The sequence below is a fragment of the Lampetra fluviatilis genome, chromosome 23, assembly GCF_964198595.1.
Source record: "Lampetra fluviatilis chromosome 23, kcLamFluv1.1, whole genome shotgun sequence".
NCBI lineage: Eukaryota > Metazoa > Chordata > Hyperoartia > Petromyzontiformes > Petromyzontidae > Lampetra > Lampetra fluviatilis.
Window position 1 is genome coordinate 12,613,732 of NC_136297.1, and position 22,444 is coordinate 12,636,175.

The window sequence follows — 22,444 nt, forward strand, 5'->3', positions numbered from 1 at the left end:
AACGGAGACGAGCGGACGTAGGGATATGTCCGAACAGTGGTCTGTCCCGTACAGATGAAGCAAAAAACGATCTATCCCCTAACTGAGAGTTATACTGCTCTAATGAAGTTGTATTTGCAGGGACACGTGGGTCCACACCTCGTGCACAGGAGTTGCAAGATTCACCATCGGTCGATGTGCACGGGTAAACTTGACGATACGCGCGCATGGCATCGTGGGGGAATGTTTTTCTATTCATATTTGTGGTATCGGTTTGTGTGACCTTTAGTGGCCACTGCAGGCTGCTACAAACGACAGTTACTAAGATAGGGCAATGAATCCTCGAATTGAACCGTGATAATGGAATCGTAAGGAGTGTAATCATCACACTCCTGATCATAAACAAATTATATGCACATCGCAGTATGTATGCTCACGCTGCTCGCAATGTCATTTAGTTTTCACTCGTCGCACGTACAATGATAAAGATGCACAACTACACACTTCAAGTTGTCTGTGCGAGTGGAATTCAAATAAAGTCACGTTTTAAAACGTTACTGGGATGTGTGACATTTTTGAATGCCTGTAAAAAACAAATCATCAACATCTATCGCTGCGCTCCGAGTGAGCCCTGGGAGGTTTCACGAGGTACAGTGCAACGAGGGGACCAGGCCACGACATTCCTGAGAATTTTTTTTGTAAATTCCATTCTCAAGAATTAGAATGACCCTGAGCGGAACATTTGCTCCTAAAGGTGGAACCAGGACACGGCCTTGCGGGATGAAGTGGGCGGTGGCACGGCCAGGCCCGGCGTTCGCCGCTCGTTGTGAGGACACATTCACGATTGGCAACCGGCGGGCTGCCCCGATTAATACTGCGGGTGTAGTGATAACACAGGCACCACGCGCCGCCTGCTTCGCAGTGGCCTGACGCCACTCGCAAGAGGAGGCCATTGTGTGCCGGGGTCATGGTCCAAATGTAAAAGTCATCCATTGGGTTCGTACGTAGGAATCGTCGCCTCTCAACTATCAGATTGATGCCCCCAAAGTCACTCTTGCAAATGAAACTATCCCGGTCTGTCGAGTTCTCACTTGGTCAAACGAAATAAACTTGAAATGATCTTCGCACGTACATTGAACTTCTTTTGCGCCGTACGCGGCTATCCGTGCTAATCGGAGGTGCGGGGGAAGGACAACAAACCAACGCACAAACAATGAAATGTGGTAGTATAAAGTGTAGACGAAGACCACATCTCAAGACGCTCTACCACAGAGGGGCGGGGGGTGGTGGGGGGGAACTGCGGGGCAGGAGGCCGCAGGGCAGAGAGGATTAAAAAAAACGACCGACGGAGCGGCGAGAGCCACGCCACGTCGCAGGGATCCGCTCACCCCACGCTCGGGCCGGACCGCGAGCCCTTACCCGTGAAGTAATAATCACAGTTGAGCAGGGGGCACTTCTGGCTTTGGAGGGCGTAATCGTAGCAGAGCCGCACGCTCTTCGGTCGGTTCAAAGAGCCGGACCCGACACCCAATTCCCGCAGGGTGAGGCCCGGAGAATCCTCTAGCGGCACGAGTTCGAGCTCGTTGCCGCGGGGAGCCTCCGTGGCCGCGGCGACGGCGCCCTGCGGCTCGCGGCCCGAGGGCCGCAGGGCGCTGTCCGCGTGGGGCCGGCGGTCGGGGCGGTAGAGGCGCACGGCGGTGCTGGGGGTGTGGGCGAGGGCGCGCAGCGAGCGCGCCAGCCCGTGCAGCGTGGTGCCGGCGCCCGCCAGCACCTTCACGTGGCCCGGGTGGGACGCGGCGCCGTCAAACGGCACCAGCCGCACCTCCAGCTCCACGAACCTTCGGGCACACGGAGAGACGCGGTCAGGAGCGCCGCTTTCGTCATACGCGGCAAAGGTGCAGCCCTGAATTTCCCTTGCTCCAGCCACTGCTGCCAGGAGGGCCTCCACTAGAGACCGTCCCTATATTGTACTTGTGGTATCTTCATCTCGTATGTACATGTGTCTACATGTCGTATCTACTTGTGGTATCTGCATTGTGTATGTACATGTATCTACATGTCGTATCTCGCCATTTGTTGTCCTTCCCCCGCACCTCCGATTAGCACGGTAGGCTACGTACGATGCGAAAGAAGTTCCACATACACACACACACATACACTCACATGCACACATACACATACACTCACATGCACACATACACACACACACACATACACACACACATACACACACACACATACACACACACATACACACGCATACACTCACATGCACACACACACATACACTCACATGCACACGACGGTGTCTCGCTGCCATATTTACCTGTCGTCCTCAACCTGACGAGGCTTCCAAACCCCCATTTTGCAATGCGGACACCGGTCCAACGTTTCCTTGGTGACCGTCAGCCGGTGGCCGTCCGTTTGTCCCTCCTTGTCAGTCTCATCATCATCATCCTCATCATCCTCCTCCTCCTCCGCTCGCTCGCTCTCTGCTCGCTCCGTCCAGCCGTGCTTCTCGCCGTCACGCGGTTCTGGAACCCTGGCCACAAGTCAAGGGGACCGTCACATGAAGCTCGCCAACAAGAAAGCCGACACGGGACGTGTGCGTACACGGGACGTGTGCGTAAACGCCGCTCATTACCGTGTGTACGCACGTTGAACTTCTTTCGCACGATACGTAGCCGACCATGCTAACTGGAGGTGCTTTCAGATGCACTTCAGCGGCCGTTATCCTACGCATGGTGCGAAAGAAGTTCAACATACATCAAGTTGATGCATTCCCTCATTGGTTGAAGACGACAATGAACCTGGACAAATGGCAAATGAACACACACACAGGATGTCAACCGGCATGCAGTGCACAGGGGGGACGCGGGGGGGTGGGACGCAGGGGGGGGGGCGCGGGGGGGGGCAGACGCGGGGGGGGGGGGGGAGACGCGGGGGGGGGGGGCGCGGGGGGGCGGTGGTTACCCGGGGACGTGGAGCCCGGCGCCCAGCGAGCGGTAGTCCACGGAGCCCGTCGAGTGCGGGTCCAGCAGCTTGGTGAGCACGTGGAGCCGGACCGCGTCGCACGGGGCGCCAAAGTTACGCAGCGCTGCTCCAGCCAACGCCGCCCGTCACCCAAAATACAAACGAACGAACGGACGAACGGACAGTTGGTCATGGAGGCCTCGTTGCAGTGCTTGGCTAATGTCAATTTGTATCTCTGTTTCTATTGCAACGGTGTGAACAGCCGGAGCTGTATCGCCGCAATGAACCCGACGCATTCGGTAAATGTCAACGTGGCACCGAAAGTGTCTGGCCCGGGCGCCCGCGTAGACGGGTGGTGACCAGAGACCTCTACGAGGAGGGGATCTTCTATCTGATCTGAAGACCTTCGAGTCAGCAGAGTGGTGCAGTCGGCGTTGTGGGCAGCAGAGGCCAGCGCAGCAAACCCCACTTTGTTCTGCACCCTGCCCCCTATCCAGGTGTAGAGAAGTTCCGACGGACGTACTCGGAGACGGAGGTAAGTTAAGGGCTTTCGCCAGGGTTTATTAAAGCTGTTACAATATTACACAGCAGGGTACACAACTCCCAGGGGCTAGGGGGGTCCTACTCTGAGTGCGGGTCCCTGCCGGCTAGCTCCGGTCTCTCCCTCTCGTGTCGGATCGTGGACTCTGCCGACTCCACCGAGCGGAGAGAGAAGCACCTCTACGGCTACCACCGGCTTCTCCCCAGACTCACCACTCGATCCCTCTCTCTACCCCTGGTTCCCTCTTCACTCTGCTTACTCTACCCGTTCCCACAGTGACCCCGCTTACGTCACGGGGTCTCCCTTAAGTACCCTAGGAGACGTGACGTCATCGCACTGAACGGCACACCTGACGTCACGTCCCTATTTTACTCCTCTACACAGGTATGGCCAAATACGCCCTCTCGGCGAGGGGTGGCCTTCATCCGGCTGTGTGTGCAGCGTCGCTGTCCGTGTACCTGGGACGAGGGCCACGCGTGGCGAGGCAGCCCCGACCCCCATGAGTCTGGGGGACGAGGGCCCAGTGGGGCAGTCGTGCGGGGGGCCACCACAGCACGGACTCACGCCGCGATGGAGGAGAGTGAGCTCGGGTGCGGGGAGCGGGAGCGGGAGGCAAAGGAGCGTGCGGTCGTGCGGGGGGCCCGCTCCAGAACGCCCCTCCCGTAAGCGCCGGGCCGGGCGTCGTCGCCGGCGGCACGGAGAGCCCCGGCCGCGGGCGTCGACTCACGAACGGGAGAGGGGCGACGTCGCGCGGCGGACAAACCCCTCACCGAGTTTGAGGTCGGCGTGCGACACGGCGCCACCCTCCGCTCCGTCGTCTATCTTGCGCAAAGCGCGTGCGACGAGGGGCCCGTTCCTCCGCAGCCAGCGGTCGGCGGAGACGAGGAACTCGCGGTAGCTGTCCGGTTGCCGCTCAAACGCCGCGCAGGATTTCTCCAGCCTGGCCTGCCACGGCAACATCGGGAGCGGCACGATGCGATCCCACGCTCGGGCAACGCGGCCGCCTGGTAGACGCGTCAACGTTGCCCCCCCCCCCCCCCCCCGACGTTGGCCCAACGTCCAAATGCGACCACCAAACCCCAAGGCCAGCAACTGCTATTTAAGACACTGTACACGACCGCAGTGTTTCCGTCATTGCAGACAATGTCAGAGTATTAGATGCCCCTGTGCAAGAATGCTACTCGTCGTAAATATAAACTAGTACATCCCATGGCATCATTTACAGATATAATCTACCATGTGCCAAACTTACCACGAGTGATAAATATGATCACAGTAAAAACCTTTCGAAGCCAGACTAAGTGGGCAGGGTGTGAGCCTCTCCAGAGATGGGGACTGCCTAGCTTACTGCACATTAGTAAAATTATTGCTAAATAAGCAGATTTGCATTTACCCAAGTTTCTAAGATTTTCAGCAGGACAGCAGATTCTAAGTGGGTGGCTTTTGGTTTATTAGTAAGTTGTACCCTGGAATGGTTGACACTGCAATATAAGTTTCCGGCAGTGGTGCCTGTGCACGGCTGTAATCCAACATAGTAGAGGGAACGAGGGCTGATGGATCACACAAATGTAGTGGAGCTGGCGTCGAGGAGGTTGCCGTGCCCAGGCTCGCCAGCGGCAGGCGGTACGGCAAGTGAACTCGTGCCACGTGTCCCTTCTCTGTGGGATAGAGTGTTGCCCCCTCGCACCTGTGGACTCTCTCCGGGCGCTCCGGTTTCCTTCCACGCGTCTAAACACCCATTAGTTGGCTGAAAATATCTGTGTAGAGGAGGACGGCAGAGCTTGGGTAATCATCGGTAGCGGCGGCGCACCGCGGGGCAGCTGCCTTCCACCTCGTGTGCGGTGTCATCCACCGCCCTCCGAGTCGTCCTCTCTCTCTCTCTCTGTGAGAGTGAATGAGCACTGCGCAAGTCGAAATGATTCTAAACACTGTTGTTGTTATTATTATTGTTGCTGTTTAAACGACCTCGTTCACTCTTACCAGAGCTCTCTCCGACTTGGTGAGCTTCACTTTGCCTTTCCTCGACTTCTTCTTGCCCTTGCCGGAGCCCGCGGGCCGCCGGGCATCGTCCGGGGCGGGCTCCGGGCGCTCGGACGCCACCTCGCCGTCCGGAGCTCCCGTCGGCGAGCTGGACGCGACAGGGGCGGGGGGGGCGGGGGGGGCGACGTTCGTTCATCGAGCACTCAGCCACGGCAAAGCAGCCGACCTTTTCAGGTGTGCGGGGCGTGCAACGCGGCACGTGTGGCACTCGCAGAGGCGTTGCGTGTGCTGTTGCGCACGGTGGCAATAGGTGGCCATGGCGCTGAATGCCATTGTGGAGGTCTCCTCCTGCTGCTACTGCTGCTCGCCACGGCGAGAGAGGGCTTCGCTTCAGCAGAGACGGGGAGGGAGGGCGCCTGGTGTCTCGTCGCCGTGCCTCCTCCTGCTGCTACTGCTGCTCGCCACGGCGAGAGAGGGCTTCGCTTCAGCAGAGACGGGGAGGGAGGGCGCCTGGTGTCTCGTCGCCGTGCCTCCTCCTGCTGCTACTGCTGCTCGCCACGGCGAGAGAGGGCTTCGCTTCAGCAGAGACGGGGAGGGAGGGCGCCTGGTGTCTCGTCGCCGTGCCTCCTCCTGCTGCTACTGCTGCTCGCCACGGCGAGAGAGGGCTTCGCTTCAGCAGAGACGGGGAGGGAGGGCGCCTGGTGTCTCGTCGCCGTGCCTCCTCCTGCTGCTGCTGCTGTTGCCCCGTTGAAGGGTCGCGGGCGACCTCACTTGGGGTTGACTCGGCGGCCCCACGGGGTGTTTGGGGGGTTGCGTGGTCACAGTCGCGCCGCTCTGTGTCGTTGTGTCTTTAACCTTCAGTCGAGGAGGGCGCGTGCTCAAGCAGGGGACCACGTGGTTGTGTGACGCTGCGCTGGCTGCATTCTGCCGCGTGCCCACAGGACCGCAGTCTTGACACAGTGCGCTGTGACCAGCAACGTTTTGTTATTGTCCTCTGCATTTAAATTTAGTTTATTCTGTCGTAACGCTTTTTTTTTTATTCTTGAAGGTGTTGTCTGTTTCTCGGTATTTACAATGACTGTGACTATTTATATACCGGCCAATTAAAAAAATAAAACTGTTCATCAAATAACATTTACAAACGCGATGGAGAAGGACCAGTACCCGAAACGTCACCGATTGTCCATGTTGTGCTTTTGAGGCCACGGCCTTGTTGCTCAGGACGACCGTGTGGAGTTGTCGTTGCTGATTGTGCCCGGAGCCATAACAACTGCGAACGTCACAGCGGCAACATTCGCTTGAACATCTCCGTGCCGATAAGAAATCCATTTGGGAAGGTGCATCTCCCTTCGGTGCGAGACGTGTGAGCTCCACTGACAATGCGAGTGAACGAAGCGCTCGTTTCACGCAACAGCAAGAAAGACACGCTCGGAAAAGTCCACGTGGGAGTGGTGTGCGTTCGTGAACAGTTCTGTGTGGGGAGCGGTGGCGCAGTGGTTAGCGTAACTTCGCTACGAATCGGGAGACCCAAATCGATTCTCGCTAAACGGCCACCACCGGTGACGATAATTATCTGAATCGGTCCTGAGACTCCCCCTCGGTCGACTCAGCCCTCAAATGAGTACCTGGTGCGACGCGTAAACATCGCCACGAGAGAGACAAAGACGGCCGGACGTGGTGCTGGCCACCCACTCCCTCGTGTGCTGACCGAGGGCTTTCCCTAGGCCAGGGGTCTGCAACCTTTAAGACATAAAGAGCCACTTGGACCCGTTTCCGAAGGAAAAAATAAACTGGGAGCCGCAAAACCATTGCAACATTTAAAACAAATATAACACTGCATATATTGTTTCTTACCTTATTGCTATATACAGGATCGTGCAGTCAGCTGTCAATCTGAATAAAAAAAGGACTTTTTCACTTAACAATGTAAAATATATTTTTGCAAATTAATAGCTAAATTACCTGGTTAATGGGATTTTTGCTCCTGAACCTCAGTGCACAGTGTCTGCACATCAGGGCTGTAAGACGTCACCTTCATTTTCACACAGGCTTGCAAGCTGTCATCTGTGAGGCGTGATCGATGTTTGTTTTTAATATAGTTCATGTTGGAGAAGACCTGCTCACATACATATGTGGAGCCGAAGATCGACAGGACTCCAAATGCATACTTTTTCATGTTTATATAAGTGTTGGGGATGGCATTCCATGTTTCGAATACAAGTTTGTCCTGTTTGGGAAGGTTTTCAATATCACTCCATTTATGATTCTGAGCCAGAATGGCCTTCTGACGGGCAACATCCTCAAGAGTAGCGGTCAAGCATTTGAACTTGGACACCCATATATCTTTGTCGGCTATATCGGCCAGTTCCATCTCAAGATCAGGTTGACTTACACCTGCAAATGCAGTCATATTCAATAGGGATGGATCGATCGCCAGGGGAGTGACAGGGAAGGATAATGTCGTTTTTTCCTCTCTGAACTCACAGAATCGTTTCCCAAACGAACTTTGCATTGTGGTGATTGCAGACTTGAAATATTCCAAATTTATCGTATCATGACTTTGTTTGAACTCTCTCAAAGAGGGAAAGTGAGACAGTGTACCTCTCTGTAAATCTTTGACAAACACTGTCAACTTGCGCTCGAATGCCAAAACCTCCTCCAGCATGTGCAGGGCTGTGCCTCCTTTCCCCTGAAGGGTTGTATTTAGCGTGTTTAGATGTGCTGTCATGTCTACCATAAAATGTAATTTTTCCAGCCACTCTGGCTGTTCCAGCTCAGCAAAGGTGAGCTCTTTGCTGCCCAGGAAGGTTTTTACTTCTTCCAAACATGTGACAAAGCAACGGCAACGTTATTGCCTGTCACCGGGCGGGCAGTGTGGAGCGGAGCGGCGACCTGTCAGCAGCGGCAACGCCAGAGCAGGTGTCACAGTGCGCCTCCTCCCCTCGCTAGCATCCGCCCCGGAGCCGCGGTCAAGGTTCAAAAGAGCCGCATGCGGCTCCGGAGCCGCAGGTTGCCGACCCCTGCCCTAGGCCGACTCAGCCTTAAATAAGTTCCTGGTTCGGTGTTGTAATAAAATCAGCAATTGGGGAGACAAAGGCGGCCGAGCGTGGATCTGCCCACACCACCCCTCGCTGACGCCACTTTACTCGACAGCCTGTGTAAGCTACACAGGGTACCTTTGTCTCTGCGTGTCTCTTTATCGGTGTCTGTGTGCGTGTTTTCGTGGACAAGGAGTGGGGATGGTAGTTGGCTGTGTGGACACTATTTTTAGTGCTTGGGGAGGGGGGCCTTGCAACTTCAGTGGGGAGCAGAGTGAATCGATGGGAGGGGGGCTTTGTAACTTCAGTGGGGGGCAGAGTGAATCGATGGGAGGGGGGGCCTTGCAACTTCAGTGGGGGGCAGAGTAAATCGATGGGAGGGGGGGGCCTTGTAACTTCAGTGGGGGGCAGAGTGAATCGATGGGAGGGGGGGCCTTGCAACTTCAGTGGGGGGCAGAGTAAATCGATGGGAGGGGGGGCCTTGTAACTTCAGTGGGGGGCAGAGTGAATCGATGGGAGGGGGGGCCTTGCAACTTCAGGGGGGGGGCAGAGTGAATCGATGGGGAGGGGGGCCTTGTAACTTCAGGGGGGGGGGCAGAGTGAATCGATGGGAGGGGGGGCGGGTTGAGGTGAGGGCAGTGAAGGAGCGTTTGCAGAGAATGACACCCACGACACTTCACGGGCGGCGAGTCTCAAGTGATGGACTAAAATAAACTACACCACCACCACCACCAGCACCGCCTCTCACCCAGGGAGCGATTCGAGCCGCTGCTGCCGCTGCTGTATTGATAGCCGAGTCCTAGGGCGTGAACAGGTTGATCCCCGCTTTTAATTACGTTCGGGTAATTGGCTCAAACAAACCCAGGTCATTAACGCCCCCCCCCCTCCAAACGCGAATGGCTCCCAGGGTTCACATCGGGCGTCTGTTTTGTTTCAGCATCTCCAGCCAGGGAGAGAGGTTTCTCCTGGTTCAAGTAAGAGACATTCATTGTAACGCGGTGGTTTGCAGTGAACCACAGTAAACTCCGAGGCTACGAATATATTCGCAGTATACATCAATGACACAATAGGGCGGCAAGGGATATACACATCGTCCACGGTTATGCAGGAATTCTTCCATCAAGAGCTGTGTGGTCCAGGGTTAGGGTTACTACTGCCGTACAAACTAGAGACGTACGGATGAATTGTCAGGATTGATTAACAGCGTAGACAAGCAAACAATGCGTTTCCCTCCATCGCTGTGCCCGTCTCTCCACACAAACAAATGTAGAGTATTGTTTTTACACAAGCTATGGGAGGACATCATTCCAGCAGCGTTCACGATCGCTCCACTGAACAAAAATAGATCAGCGGTTCCGTTTTCAAGTACGAGTTCGCGTTTTAAGTCGATGTCAGAAAATACATAAATATTCATGGCAGCTGTTTCGCATAGCTGTGAACCCGTACGGTTTACCCCGTATTCTTGTGCAGGGAAATTGAGTTTTCAGGCGTACAGCCGTTTCAATACGGGCTAACAACAAAACATTTGTCTGTTTTTACTCCGTTGAGATGGGACTTTATAGGATGAACGTTGAGGTGTATAAGGGGCACGGGGTGACCAATAATGTCTGATTGGTGTGTAACGAGGTAGGGCACTGATAGGGGGTTGACAGGAAGGGGTCGTGTGGGTGTTTGTAAGTCGATGTCTGCACACGCAAACGCACGGTGACTCCTCAGAATCAATTGCTGCCAGATGTCACCAGCATGATTTGATTACAAAAGATAGAACTAGAAACTATTTTGTCTTGTACTGACTCGTTTTTTTAATAGTCTGGTTTGTGCGAAGTGGTCACGACTGTACGGTCCGTTCTCTTTAAGATGTTTTTTGTTCATGTTTTTGTTTTTTGTTTGTTGCGGTTGCACCCGATTGAAGAGCCGAATGGCTCACAGGGCTCTACCTAATAAATGAACTTGAACTTGAACTCTACGGTTTTGCATCATTCTCCTGGCTGGTGAGTCGAGTTTTGTCTGTACCCTACAGATTGTATTGTCTGACTCGTCCGAGAAAGAAATAAAAAGAACAGGCTGCTCCTACAGACGTGTACGAGCGTGGTAAGAACCCACGTGAATCGATCAACAATTAACGTGAGGAGCCCGTTACTTCTACAGAACTATACTAATAATCTAATAATGTCAATCTTGAAAGTTGTACAAATGCAGAGCACGCGGCGACCAGCGGGTGGCGTGCGACGCACTCCACGTGGCGACGGGAGGGAAGTGAATTTGAATGTTCACACGCGTGACAAAGACAACGATACTACTAGGGGTTTCCCCCTTTTTTCTGGCAACAAAACTGACACCTTTTGCAAGGAATCATGTTTACATTAACCACAATACTTGCAGTCAAATGCAAACAAAAAACAATACTCTGATCATTTATGCATTGTCCTTGAAACTGATTGGTCCACACCAGAGAGAGCTTTCTTTAGAGGCTTGTCTCATTGGGTGTTCGACCAGATGACGCCAAAAGGCGTGCGCCTTATGAGACACGGCTCTAAAGAAAGCTGTCTCTGGTGTGGACAATGCATAAATGATCAGAGTATTGTTTTTTGTTTGCATTTGACTGCAAGTATTGTGGTTAATGTAAGCATGATTCCTTGCCAAAGGTGTCAGTTTTGTTGCCAGAAAAAAGGGGGAAAACCCTATTAGTATATTTTGGTGCTCGCAAAAAACAAAGATGCCCCGTGTAGTCCGAACAGACTTTTTGGAGCAAGTGCTGCTGTTAGCAAGTAACCCCTCTGAAGGTCGTCACGTGACACAAGAGGGTTGGTGGGTGGCCAGCACCACGCCAGTTGCGATGTTACTAAGTTGAGGCTGAGTCGACCTAGGAGAGGCCCAGCCAGGACCGGTTCAGATAATCGTCTCTGGTGTTGGTGGCCGTGAGCGGGAATCGAACTGGGGATCGCCTGCTTCGTAGCGCAGCGCGCTAACCACTGCGCCACCGCTCCCCCTCCCCCGTGTTCACGCGCGCGAGAAGCGAGTGTCACGCGCAGGGCGTGCTGGGAGGGCCTCGCGTCGCGGTTTGAGTGACAGCAACAACAACACAACAACAACACAACAGCAACACAACAACAACACAACAGCAACACAACGCTGGCGCAAAATGTATGTGGCTGAATATGCACGTAGCGTTCCGACCCCGTGTCCCGACTGGACACCGGTGAAGAAGAATAAGCAGAATAGCTTTGCGGCTCATCGGATTCCTCCTGCAGTCTAATGTAATGTTCTGATTCTGCATAGTAGGCACGTGGAAGATGACCGGTGTGCTCTGAAGAAGGGTCATTGCTCGAATCGTCGCCTATTTTTTTTGTTTTAATCCCTTTCATTGGTCACGGAGTCATCGACGCATCGTTCAGAGATTCTGCTCATCACGTGCGCCACTGCCACCAACAATATTGCCGACAAATAACAACAACAACAACACTCCACGTGTCCTGTCACACAGCTCACTGTCCACGTACGCTGCCAACATCGCTGGCTGGTGAAGCTTATTCACCCCGGCCGAGAACTCATGAGGTGCAGGATGAGTTTGGTCTACACGAGTGACCTGGGAGGGATGCGTTGTTTCGTGCTCTCTATAATCCACAAGCTGAGTAACAACTTGCGCTGGTTGGACTATTCAAATTGGGAACACACAAATTAGTTCCCATTTGGAGGTTGCCACCGGCACGCCATGGTCCCTACTCTCGCTCACGACGTGTGAGGGTCTTTAACGTCTCCACTGCGGTGAGGCGGGCTGCCCGTGGCACGGTGCCTATTATCAAGGATCTTATTACATTCTAGATTTGAAGCTTTCGTGACTGCAAGGATTCATACTCTTAGGTTTTTTCGGTAAAGTCACGTAGGGAAAAAATAAAATTAAAATTAATAAAGTAATAATAGAAATAAAATAATAAATCACGACGTTTCGGAGGCAACACAAGCATCCGTCATCAGGTGGGACCGTCACAGCTACATTTACTGTATTCTCACTTGATACAGTAAATCTAGCCGTGACGGCCCCACCTGATGACGGAGACTTGTGTTGCCTCCGAAACGTCGTGATTTATTATTTTATTTCTATTATTACTTTTATTAATTTTAATTTTATTTTTTTACCTACGTGACTTTACCGAAAAAACCTAAGAGTAAGGATCTTATTACACCCGCACGGATAGCCGAGGGCGGCCGCTGGATTCGAACCGTGCACGTCTGCGACAGGCGGCGAACCCAAATTGATCATCAGAATATTTCGTTGTACTGGAGGAATCCGATGAGCTATGAAGCTATTTTTGCACAGATGTCCGGCAAATGTGAACACCACGCGTGCCCACGTGACCGTGCGTGCGTTGCCCGGCTAAACACAACAACATCATCGCGAAGTGCAAACGAGGGTGCATGCAGTCAAACACTTGCCGTTTCTTCTTGGTCGCCTTCTTGTGCCCGCTCTTCTTCAACGTCCTGGGAGCCATGGCGCAGCCTCCTGCTCGCAGTCTCCACGGCGACTGGCGCCACTCTGCTGGCTTGCACGACTACACGATTCTATAGAGGGCGTCCGCTGTTGTTCTAAAGCCGTGGTTCTTAGCCTCTACTGTAGCCTTTGGGTTCTCAATAGTAAAGCAATATGTTCATAGCTGCACAGGGGTTTGATGGAACAGAGTCAGTTGTACTTGCGTGCCCGTGCCGAATTTGTGTTTTCGATTATTTAGCTTCTAAAAAAGAATCTGTCCATGTCTTAAAGTATGTCTCCGCATGTTACACAACGGACGACGTGAGTGTGTTATTACGCTACTCTGGTGTGCGTGTATGATGCACTATCGCTTCTCCAAAACCAGCACCGGAGTGGAGCCCACAAAGCCGACAACCTCCATGGAGCCCCTCTTCATCATCATCATCGCAGCGCTCCACGTGTTGTGTGCATTACGTCACCACTTAGCAACCACGTACACACACGCGCACACAAACACGCACTGAAAGGACGTCGTTCAAGGGACTTATTTGCTATGTTCAAGCTTCTAAAATCAACATTGGGCATCTTGGCGTGGCAGCAAAGGTGGCAATTGTTGGCCAAATATCCCAATGCGGGGATCTCCTAGAAATAAAAAAAAAGCTGAGCAGAAACTCAGCGCGAGTGAGACTTTACAGGGCTCAGGGCAATATTAATAGAGTTGTGTGCTAATACAGTGGGGATCAGGGCTTCATTTCAGACGGAGCAGGCCAGGGTTGGGCTCCAGAAAATACCCCCCCCCCCCCCGCTATCGGTGGAGGGGTTCAACAAATATCCCGTGAGAAATAAAGCAGCCCTGGTGGAGACCGTGCAGGCGAAATCCGATGAGCTATGAAGCTCATTCTCACAGGTGTCCAGTGGGGGCAGGTCAGAATAATCCAACAAACAATACAAATCACGATGATAGGAGTGCAAAGTACGGTACAGTATAGGAAGGGTTTCTCTGTGTGCCTATGTATGTGTCTCTCTCTATGTATCTCTGTGATGTCTCTCTCTGCTTATGTCTGTCTGTATGTCTCCGGTTCTGTGTTTTATCTCTCACTCTCAAATTTAGCATTCTCTGGAAGAACGTAATCAACCATGTAGGGTGTTGACTGTTATGTTAGCCGACTCTCTGTGTTGTATCGCATTGTATTTCTAAGTTTAGGTTTGTTTTCTATTTCATTTATACCTGATGATGATGATTGCTTGTGTTGCAATCGAAACGTCGTATGCTAGTATTTAATTTATTATTTTCTCTTTCTACGTGACTTTACCGAAAGAACCAAAGAGTAATTCCTGCAGTCACGAAAGCTCCAAATTAAATATGAAGGGTAACCAAATCACGAAACAAAGTGTACTGCCCAGAGAGACAATGGGGCTGACACGGCCCTAGGCAGGATGTGGACTGGAGACGTTGACATTTGGACGACCGTGCTCCGTGGAAGCAGTCAGACCACGTGGTGGGTGGTGCAGTGGGCCCAGTGGTGAGCACACCCACGAACCCCTGCGACGTCGGTTCGACTCCTGGCCACGGCTGCCATCAGTAGCAGCGAGTTACGCCTCAACGCGGCCCGGCGTGCCCGCTGCACCAACCGGTTCGAAGCGGCGTGGTCAAGAAGTGGTCAAACAGCCCCCTCCTCCACGGCGGCTGACACAGCATGGGGGAGATCCTCGTTCGGCAGGAGGCCACTTTGCCAAGGGGCTTCTCAACTGTTCGCGTGAATTGTTATCGTTCGGCACCTTGCATTGTTCCGTCTAGACTCTAGAGGACTCGCTGGCCACGACAACCCACGTGACAGCACGAATGGCATTGTTCTACGAGGTACGCTCTGCCTCCAAAGACAAAGATCCCCCGTATAGCCTCTTAACAGACTGTTGGGGCAAGCGCTGTGAGCGAGCAGACCCTATGAAGGCCGATTGGCTGCGGTGGCCAGCACCACGACCGACACACACTGCGCACACACACAACGTCTTCGCATTAAGCAAATGGGCGTGTGTTGGGGGTCTTCATTAAGTATTGATTACATTCTACTGTTTCCTTTCCTCGCTGTCTACTCGCCGTTCTCCTCCTGTGCCACACGAGACGCAGCAGCAGTGCGAGAGGCGAGGCAGAGCGAGAGGCCAGGGGGCCGCCTGCGGGGAGCGACTCCGCGCAGCGTCTTGATGGAGGGGCAGAGTCGGCGAGGGAGCCTTGCCGCCTCGCCGGTGACGGGCAGGCGGGCAACCCGGACGGCTACAGAGTTCGTGATGAGCTGCTAGAGAGTTGGAGCCCCGTGGAGCCCCGTGGAGTCTGTTGCCGTTCTTCTCGCGCGTGGCACGCGGTGCGTTCTCGTGTTCGGGCTGATGCTCAGACTGCGCGTTCGCTTTACGGATTAAGTTTATAAAAACGTCATTGTCTTTGTGTAAACTTCAATACCGTTGCTGTCATTAGAGTTGAAGGCATTCATAATGCTGATTGTTTCCGTGAGATGGTCAACGCACAGCTGTGAGACGATGCGATCTTAAGCTTCGTTGCAATGAGTAGCAGCGAGCGGCGCTGTCCAATGGGCTACTCCGTCACTCGGCTTTACACTTCGGTAGAAACAGCGTCGTTTCCTGGGCCTGACGTACACCTTGCTTGCTTGGGGGCAGGTTTTCGACAGCTTGCTTGGGGGCAGGTTTTCGACAAATATCCACCCCTTGCCAGCTACAACCGGGAAGTAGATTTCAACGGAATCCACGGCACGGATCAACTTCGCAGTGTTTTCTTCCTTTGGCACGCCAGTAACTGGGACGAAACTCCACAGCTCTTCCATCACGGGGAAACTTCTTCCAGGTGCAAAACACGACTCCAACGCAGATGGGGCTGGCGGAGCGGACTGCTTCGTAGATCCAACCGTGCCCCGTGTCCCGTGGCGCACGCAGGCGGACGTGGGGGACTACGAGGCGGTGGCGACGGCTTGCAGCGGCGTCCCCTGCGTGCTCCACACGGCCTCCTGCGGCATGCCCGCTCGCGAGCAGGTACTGTCCCACCGGGGTTACCGAGAATCCCACGGAAACCGTTCGCAGACACGAGACGATCTAATGCGCACTCCACAGGTGTAGCAACGATGTAAGCTGCTTTAAAGCGTTCGTGACTGCAAGGATTCGTACTCTTAGTTCTTTCGGTAAAGTCACGTAGGTAAAAAATGAAATTAAAATTAATACAAAATAAAAACAATAAAATCCACTTGATACAGATTTTTTGCTGTGACAGTTTCACCTGGAGACGGAAGCTTGTGTTGCCTCCGAAACGTCGTGATTTTTTATTTATTTATTTTTTAAATAAATTTTTATTTCATTTTTTACCTACGTGACTTTACCGAAAGAACTAAGAGTATGTAAGCTGCTGTCGCATCGCACCGCAGTATCATGTCCACACGCAACTGTTGTTCAGATATCTCATCGTTAACATAGTGCACCTGGAAGAGTCCCTTGCGATGGAATAGCTTGCGAGGGTGTCCGGGGTGTCGATTGATGGGCGCATTCACAAACGCTGGAATGGCACGTGCACATAAGGATTTGAAATCTACAACCTATACACGTTAAACACATTATTTGGTGATGCTGCTGCTTTGGCAGTGGTGTACAAGCACAATTAACAACAACAACAACAACCTCAACACGTTTGTCAATAATACTGCGTGGATTTTTCGATTTAAAGCTTTCGTGACTGCAGGGATTCATCTTCTTGGTTCTTTCGGTAAAGTCATCACGTAGAAGGGAAATAATAAAATAATTAAAATAAAACATAATAAAATAATTCTCACGACGTTTCGGCCACAACGCAAGCAGCCGTCCTCAGGTGAAGAACAGGTCTGTCGGGAAGACAGCGTCTGAATGAAACACCCCAGGCTTGGAGCGTATATTTAAGCTGGGTTGGAGGGTGAAGCGCGCCTTAACAAAATAATTTGCATATCAAGAGAGATTTAGCATATTTATGGGAAATGCAGATATGGGATTAGTACTACTTGTGAAGTGCGTAGGAGGTGGGCGGGGGGTTTCAAAGTCATACTATGCCCGTGCATTATGCAGGATCAGCAGCATCTGTTATTGAGTGGCGCGTGGCGCGTGAGCACAGCGACACCAAAGACAAATGATGTCACCGTGCTGTCACTCATACTTGTGCATTCCTGTCACTGCAGTAACCTCACTGAAGTGCCCGAGACCACGACTGTATTGTCTCTGTTTCATTAATGGAGCCTCAAACCATTTTCAGAGCAAGGGACACACAGCTGAGGGAGATATAAACGGGCTGACAGAGCTGAAACTTTGTATTTTGGGTCGCATGAACCTTGAACAGAGAAAGCTGCAAGTTACTGTAAATGGAAAATACACTGGCGTTCCAACAGCACCGAGCCAATTCACATCGTAAGAAAACGAGGGGTGGTGAACGATGATGACGAATGGGGTCAAAGTTAGTGTAACTGTCAGGACTGTTCTGCATGCTTCGCGTTTCAAGTGTCACGTGATACTGCTCATTACTCAGCTTTGTTGGAGTCGTGTTCTGTGCAGCGGTTGTAGTGTGCGTGTCTGTGTGCGCGTGTGTCTCTCTTCGTGCCTGTGCGCAGAGTGGCCAAGCGCATTCTATTAATGACAGAGAGCAAGTGAACGTGTTTCAATGGCTACAGCCGCTGGTTTGTCGTCGAGTTTGTATTCGTTACGATCACTATCATCATTGCCACTGCAAATCACACGATTACCATCACCCCCACGCACACACACATCACTACCACACATACACCACCCATACCATGGTCATTATGTATTAGTATCACCAATCAATAATGCCAATACCCGCCAATTCGCCATAAAGTAACGGTGACGTCACCACGGCGCATGTGCCAGGCTAGGTTGCACTTTGAGGCCACGTGAAGTGTCGAAGGCTCGCTGACAGATCTCGGGACAGACCCAGCAGGTTCCATGGGTTGGCTGACTGAGATAATTGGTAGATACACCAGTTGTACCACCTGCTGTGTCAACTAGAATCACCACCAATACCTACACCACCACCAAGACAAGCGTCATCATTACCACCGTCATGTGATTCAGCAATATTTGGGAGGGAGGGTGACAAACTCTATTAAAAATGCATATCACCTGTGCTCACTATTTGCCCCACCCCTGTCAATCACGTGTATAAAGCGGTGCTGGTCATTCATGCTCAGGCAATGCTTCTGTTGAACAGTTTGAGAAGCTTGGGCACAGCATGCCTCGGACATGCGTACCTGTTCACCTGGTCTACGCTGCAGGTGCGAACTCACCTACATCCACGTTACGAATTGCCAAGTCTATGCGTGAAGAACTTCACTTTCAAGTATGCCTCATGTCCGCACGTAACATCGTGCACACCACGTAACGACCATCAATCAGCCTTGCCTGCAGAAGTGCATTGCCTTCTTGTCTTGGGTCAGCAACAAAATACATTTGATCAAATCTGAAAGTTTAATGTATTGCATTATGTTTGCGTATCGTTTGAAACTCGTGGTTTTCCAGCCCGCTCAATGTTTTCTCATCATTTACAGATTTTGCGCAATATACTGCAGTAGTCACACTATACCACTGGATCCGCACTTGTTATAACCTGCGTAAACCTCTGAGAGCTCTTGGCGTCTTGAATGCTCCCCTTCTCTGCCCCCCCCCCCCCCCGTGTGGTTTGGCTGCAGCCCTGACGATGGAATGGGTGCACCTACTGCTGAGGCCTTTGGTAGACCTCCCTCCACTCCTCACCAGGAGCAAGGTAGAGTCACCAAATCCTCGATATTTTGTCAAATAATCCGCACCGAAATGCACTGCACTCTGGGGCAATCCATCGCACGGCATGGCACGGGCAAAAGAGGGTGTGTGCGTGTGCGTGCCGTGTGTTGTACGCTCTCTTGCATATGAGCTTGCACACATTCGGACGGGATTTCACACGTTTCCAAATCATGTGACTGCGTAGTCCAAATCTGGACCCACGGTCCCAAATATATTCCGGCCGTTTGAAACCAGCACCGGTGAGAGATGCATTCACGTCGCTTCTTTCGGGCTTCTGCGAGACGCTCACTCTCAAACGCCCATGTGCCGGTGCGGCATCCTGTGGCCGTCTCGGACCACTTCGTCCCAATCTCCTGTGGGCGTTGGCATTTCTTGAGTGTTGATGTAACTCGTAAGGCAGTGATATCTGTAATCCAGGTCATCCAAACGGGGTCTTCTGGCTTGGGCCTGCGTGTTGAGCATTCCTTCTTTCACGATTGCTGACTCATCAGATGAACAAATTCCGATTGATGGGCGTCCGTGCAATGCACCCGTGGAATGCGGACACTGCCTTTTTAATTGACGAGTCGGGTATTTGGCGAACGACACTGCAACACGCGGGCTCCAGGCTGCTGAGATGCGAGGAGAGAAACAGGGCACGAGGCACACGGGGAAAGGCTTTTAAGGGTCTTCAAAGTGCACGTTATAATAACGAGGCACGCATGCATAATAGAGCAGGCGGAGTTGCATTATTGACGGCCATTGTTTAAGAAGTGCCGAGTGGAATTACGCCTCTGGGTCTATAATAACACCATCCCGCTTTGATGACCTCATTCACGGGATTCGGCGTGAACCTTAAACCGAGCTGTTACTTAACCCAAGCCGCCAGCCGCCGTGCTTCTCGGACACCATATTTATTTAATGCTGTATTATTTACAACACAGTATTCACATCGCGCCAAACGGTGCTGGAATCATCAGCAAAGCGACGCAATAGCTCATGTGAAATGTGAAAAACTCGCCACCAATCAGAAAACAAAAGTCGCTCGTATAATAAAAAAAAAAGTGATTAATGCGAGTAAAACCACCGGTATAAAAAGGGCGCCCGTCAATGCGAAGGTCATTGTGGTGGCGATTGGCTAATTAATTCAAGTCACAACTGCACGATGCCAAAATGTCACCGGACACTCGGCCCCCTCCGGAGGAGGCAGGGTCAGTCTCGGCTGGCCTCGTCACGGGCGCAGGAGACGGCGGGCAGCACCGGCCCAACAGAGGTGGGTTTCAATCGGGCGACTTGTGGAGTCGGGAACGAGAGAGAGTTGCTGACGCGCCGCGTGCAACTCTCGCGCCGCAGCCTTGATTACGAGTGGAACCCCCCGCACCGCGTTCATCCACCGCAGGTCAAAAGCCTGCTCTTCCCTCGCCCTGCTCCACCTTGCAATGCTCTCCCATCGTCGTTCCCCCCTCCCAGTTCTTATAACTCTGCTCAATTCAAGCAACATTCACTTGTTATCTTTTAGACCAATGCTGTGCGTTGCTGGCCGCTTGGCGTTTTCGTCCTTGAGAACCTCTGTGCTCAGCGACCAGGGGCATTTTTTTTTTTTTGAAAGTGTCCACATTTTTTTTTGTACGCGACGTCAATCGTCGTTGCCTCCCGTGTGCTTCGTGTGTAGGTGCGGAACGTCGGCGTGACGCACACATTCTGCATCAGCAAGGCACGCCACCAGCTGGGATACCGTCCGCGCGAGTTCTGTTTGTCCGAGACGCTGCACGTGCCGAAGATCACCCGCATCAAGACGTGGCGGACAGGCGTCGCCCGGCATGAAGCGCTCATGTGGACCGGGGTGCTCCTGTGCTTCTGTCTCCTCGTGCTCCACTCCGTGGTGGTCCTACTGATGATGTTCTGAGGCCGTTGGATGATGCTACGCTGCGCTTTGTCGACGTGAAATGAACAGCACGTTTCTCAATGTTGGAAATGCTGTCAGTGTACGGCACTTATCCATTACTGAATTACAGTACAGGAACAGGTTTCTTTTGACACTTTGGGAAATGGCTCGACTCACCGATAGTTGAAAATACAAAACAATCAGAACAGACATCAGTGTCTTCCAAAGAGAGAGAAAAAAACAATTTTAATTCCAATGGCAAAAGTGTAAAATAAAGTAAATGCATAATTTGAGCAACTTACCCCTCGAAAATTACCCCAAATTATCACCACCACTACCACCACCACCCATTGTCATGTTTCTACATGGACGAATAGCAAACACGACATTAACTCTCCCGAGGCCCTCTTGTCGTAACCAGTAGACCTCGACATTGGCATTTGTCTCCTGAACAGATTGCCAAAGATGAGAATACAACATTTGTGCAGTACCTGGCACATTCATCTTGAGCAAGGGAATGACAGAAACTTGAGACATTTTATTATCATCAACCGACTGCTTGATGAAGTAATTGGATGAAGGTGTTAATTCATGGAAAGCAAATACTCTGCTGCAGTTCCACAACACCAGGTAATGAGCACAGCCAAGCTTAATATACTCGACATTCGATGAGCGACAGGATTGTGGAAGATAAGCTATGCACGTGAGACTTAAAATCTACTGATAACAATACTATATCTTCTTGGTTCTTTCGGTAAAGTCACGTAGAAGGGAAATAAAAAAACAATAAAAAATAAAACATAATAAAATAATACTATACTGCAATACCCCTTAAGCCAAAAAGCCAGTGCCGTATACAGGAGCAGTAAGACTATCGATAATTATTTATTTTGGAGCGTCAAGACTCCTTCTCAGGATGGTCCTGCCTTGGAGATGTGCGGCCATGTTCATGATTTATTGTTTGGGTGCGGCATTGCAAAGGAGACAAACGCAATAACAAGGTGGACATTTAAACAAGACCGATTACAATGGAATTTGTCAAACGCCCGACTTGACATTTAAAACACAAAGTGAAGTAAGAAAAGTTGATGCCTGGAAAAGGGTGGGTGGAGGGGGGTGGTTGTGGTGGGGTGGGGGAGGCGTTTGCTTATATTTTTGGTGACGTTTTGGCGCCAAAAGTTCACCACGAACTGGTACAAGAATGTCGCCCGCGTTCTCCGGATTATAAGACGCACCACCCCCCACCCCCGTAAACGTGTGCCCGGTCCACGAAATGTGGTCTCACGCGTGCTGGATTATAAGACGCACCACCATCAACTTTACATTTAGGACACACGGCGGGCGGTGAAGCTGCGTCTTATAATCGGGAGAATGCGGGCGACATTCTTGTACAAATTCGTGGTGGTTTTTTCGCGCCAAAATTTCACCAAAAATATGAACAAACGCCCCCCACCTTTTTCAGGCATCCACTTTTCTCCGCTTTGTGTTTTAAACGTCAAGTCGGGCCACTCCACCGCAAGTGCCGGGGCCAAGTCGGGCCACTCCACCGCAAGTCGGCGAGCACGCGACCTCACGGCATTGCAGCGACCCCACGACTTGTGGGCCAGGACTCAGCACGGCCTGAGTCGTGACCGCGTGGAGCCGGCGAGGCCTCCTCAGAGTCCAACTCGACGACGAGGGGCCTCATCAGACAGACTCCTGCCACACTTTGATCCACATCAGACTCCTGCCACACTTTGATCCACATCAGACTCCTGCCACACTTTGATCCACATCAGACTCCTGCC

General features: G+C 52.1%; 2 protein-coding genes across 2 annotated transcripts; one reads left to right on the forward strand and one right to left on the reverse strand.

Moving 5' to 3' along the window:
- Positions 1-283: 283 nt before the first annotated feature.
- LOC144940822 (uncharacterized) lies at positions 284-13,414 on the reverse strand. Its single transcript, XM_078867258.1, has 6 exons — positions 12,946-13,414; positions 5,474-5,621; positions 4,264-4,438; positions 2,953-3,076; positions 2,306-2,521; positions 284-1,817 (listed from the first exon to the last, which is right to left on the reverse strand). The coding sequence occupies exons 1-6, from the start codon at positions 12,999-13,001 to the stop codon at positions 1,364-1,366; spliced, it is 1,173 nt and encodes a 390-aa protein (XP_078723384.1). The 5' UTR covers positions 13,002-13,414; the 3' UTR covers positions 284-1,363.
- A 1,002-nt stretch (positions 13,415-14,416) lies between these two features.
- LOC144940876 (short-chain dehydrogenase/reductase family 42E member 1-like) lies at positions 14,417-20,678 on the forward strand. Its single transcript, XM_078867370.1, has 7 exons — positions 14,417-14,502; positions 15,108-15,258; positions 15,923-16,018; positions 17,608-17,673; positions 18,225-18,288; positions 18,703-18,776; positions 20,445-20,678. The coding sequence occupies exons 1-7, from the start codon at positions 14,417-14,419 to the stop codon at positions 20,676-20,678; spliced, it is 771 nt and encodes a 256-aa protein (XP_078723496.1).
- The last annotated feature ends 1,766 nt before the right edge of the window (positions 20,679-22,444 follow it).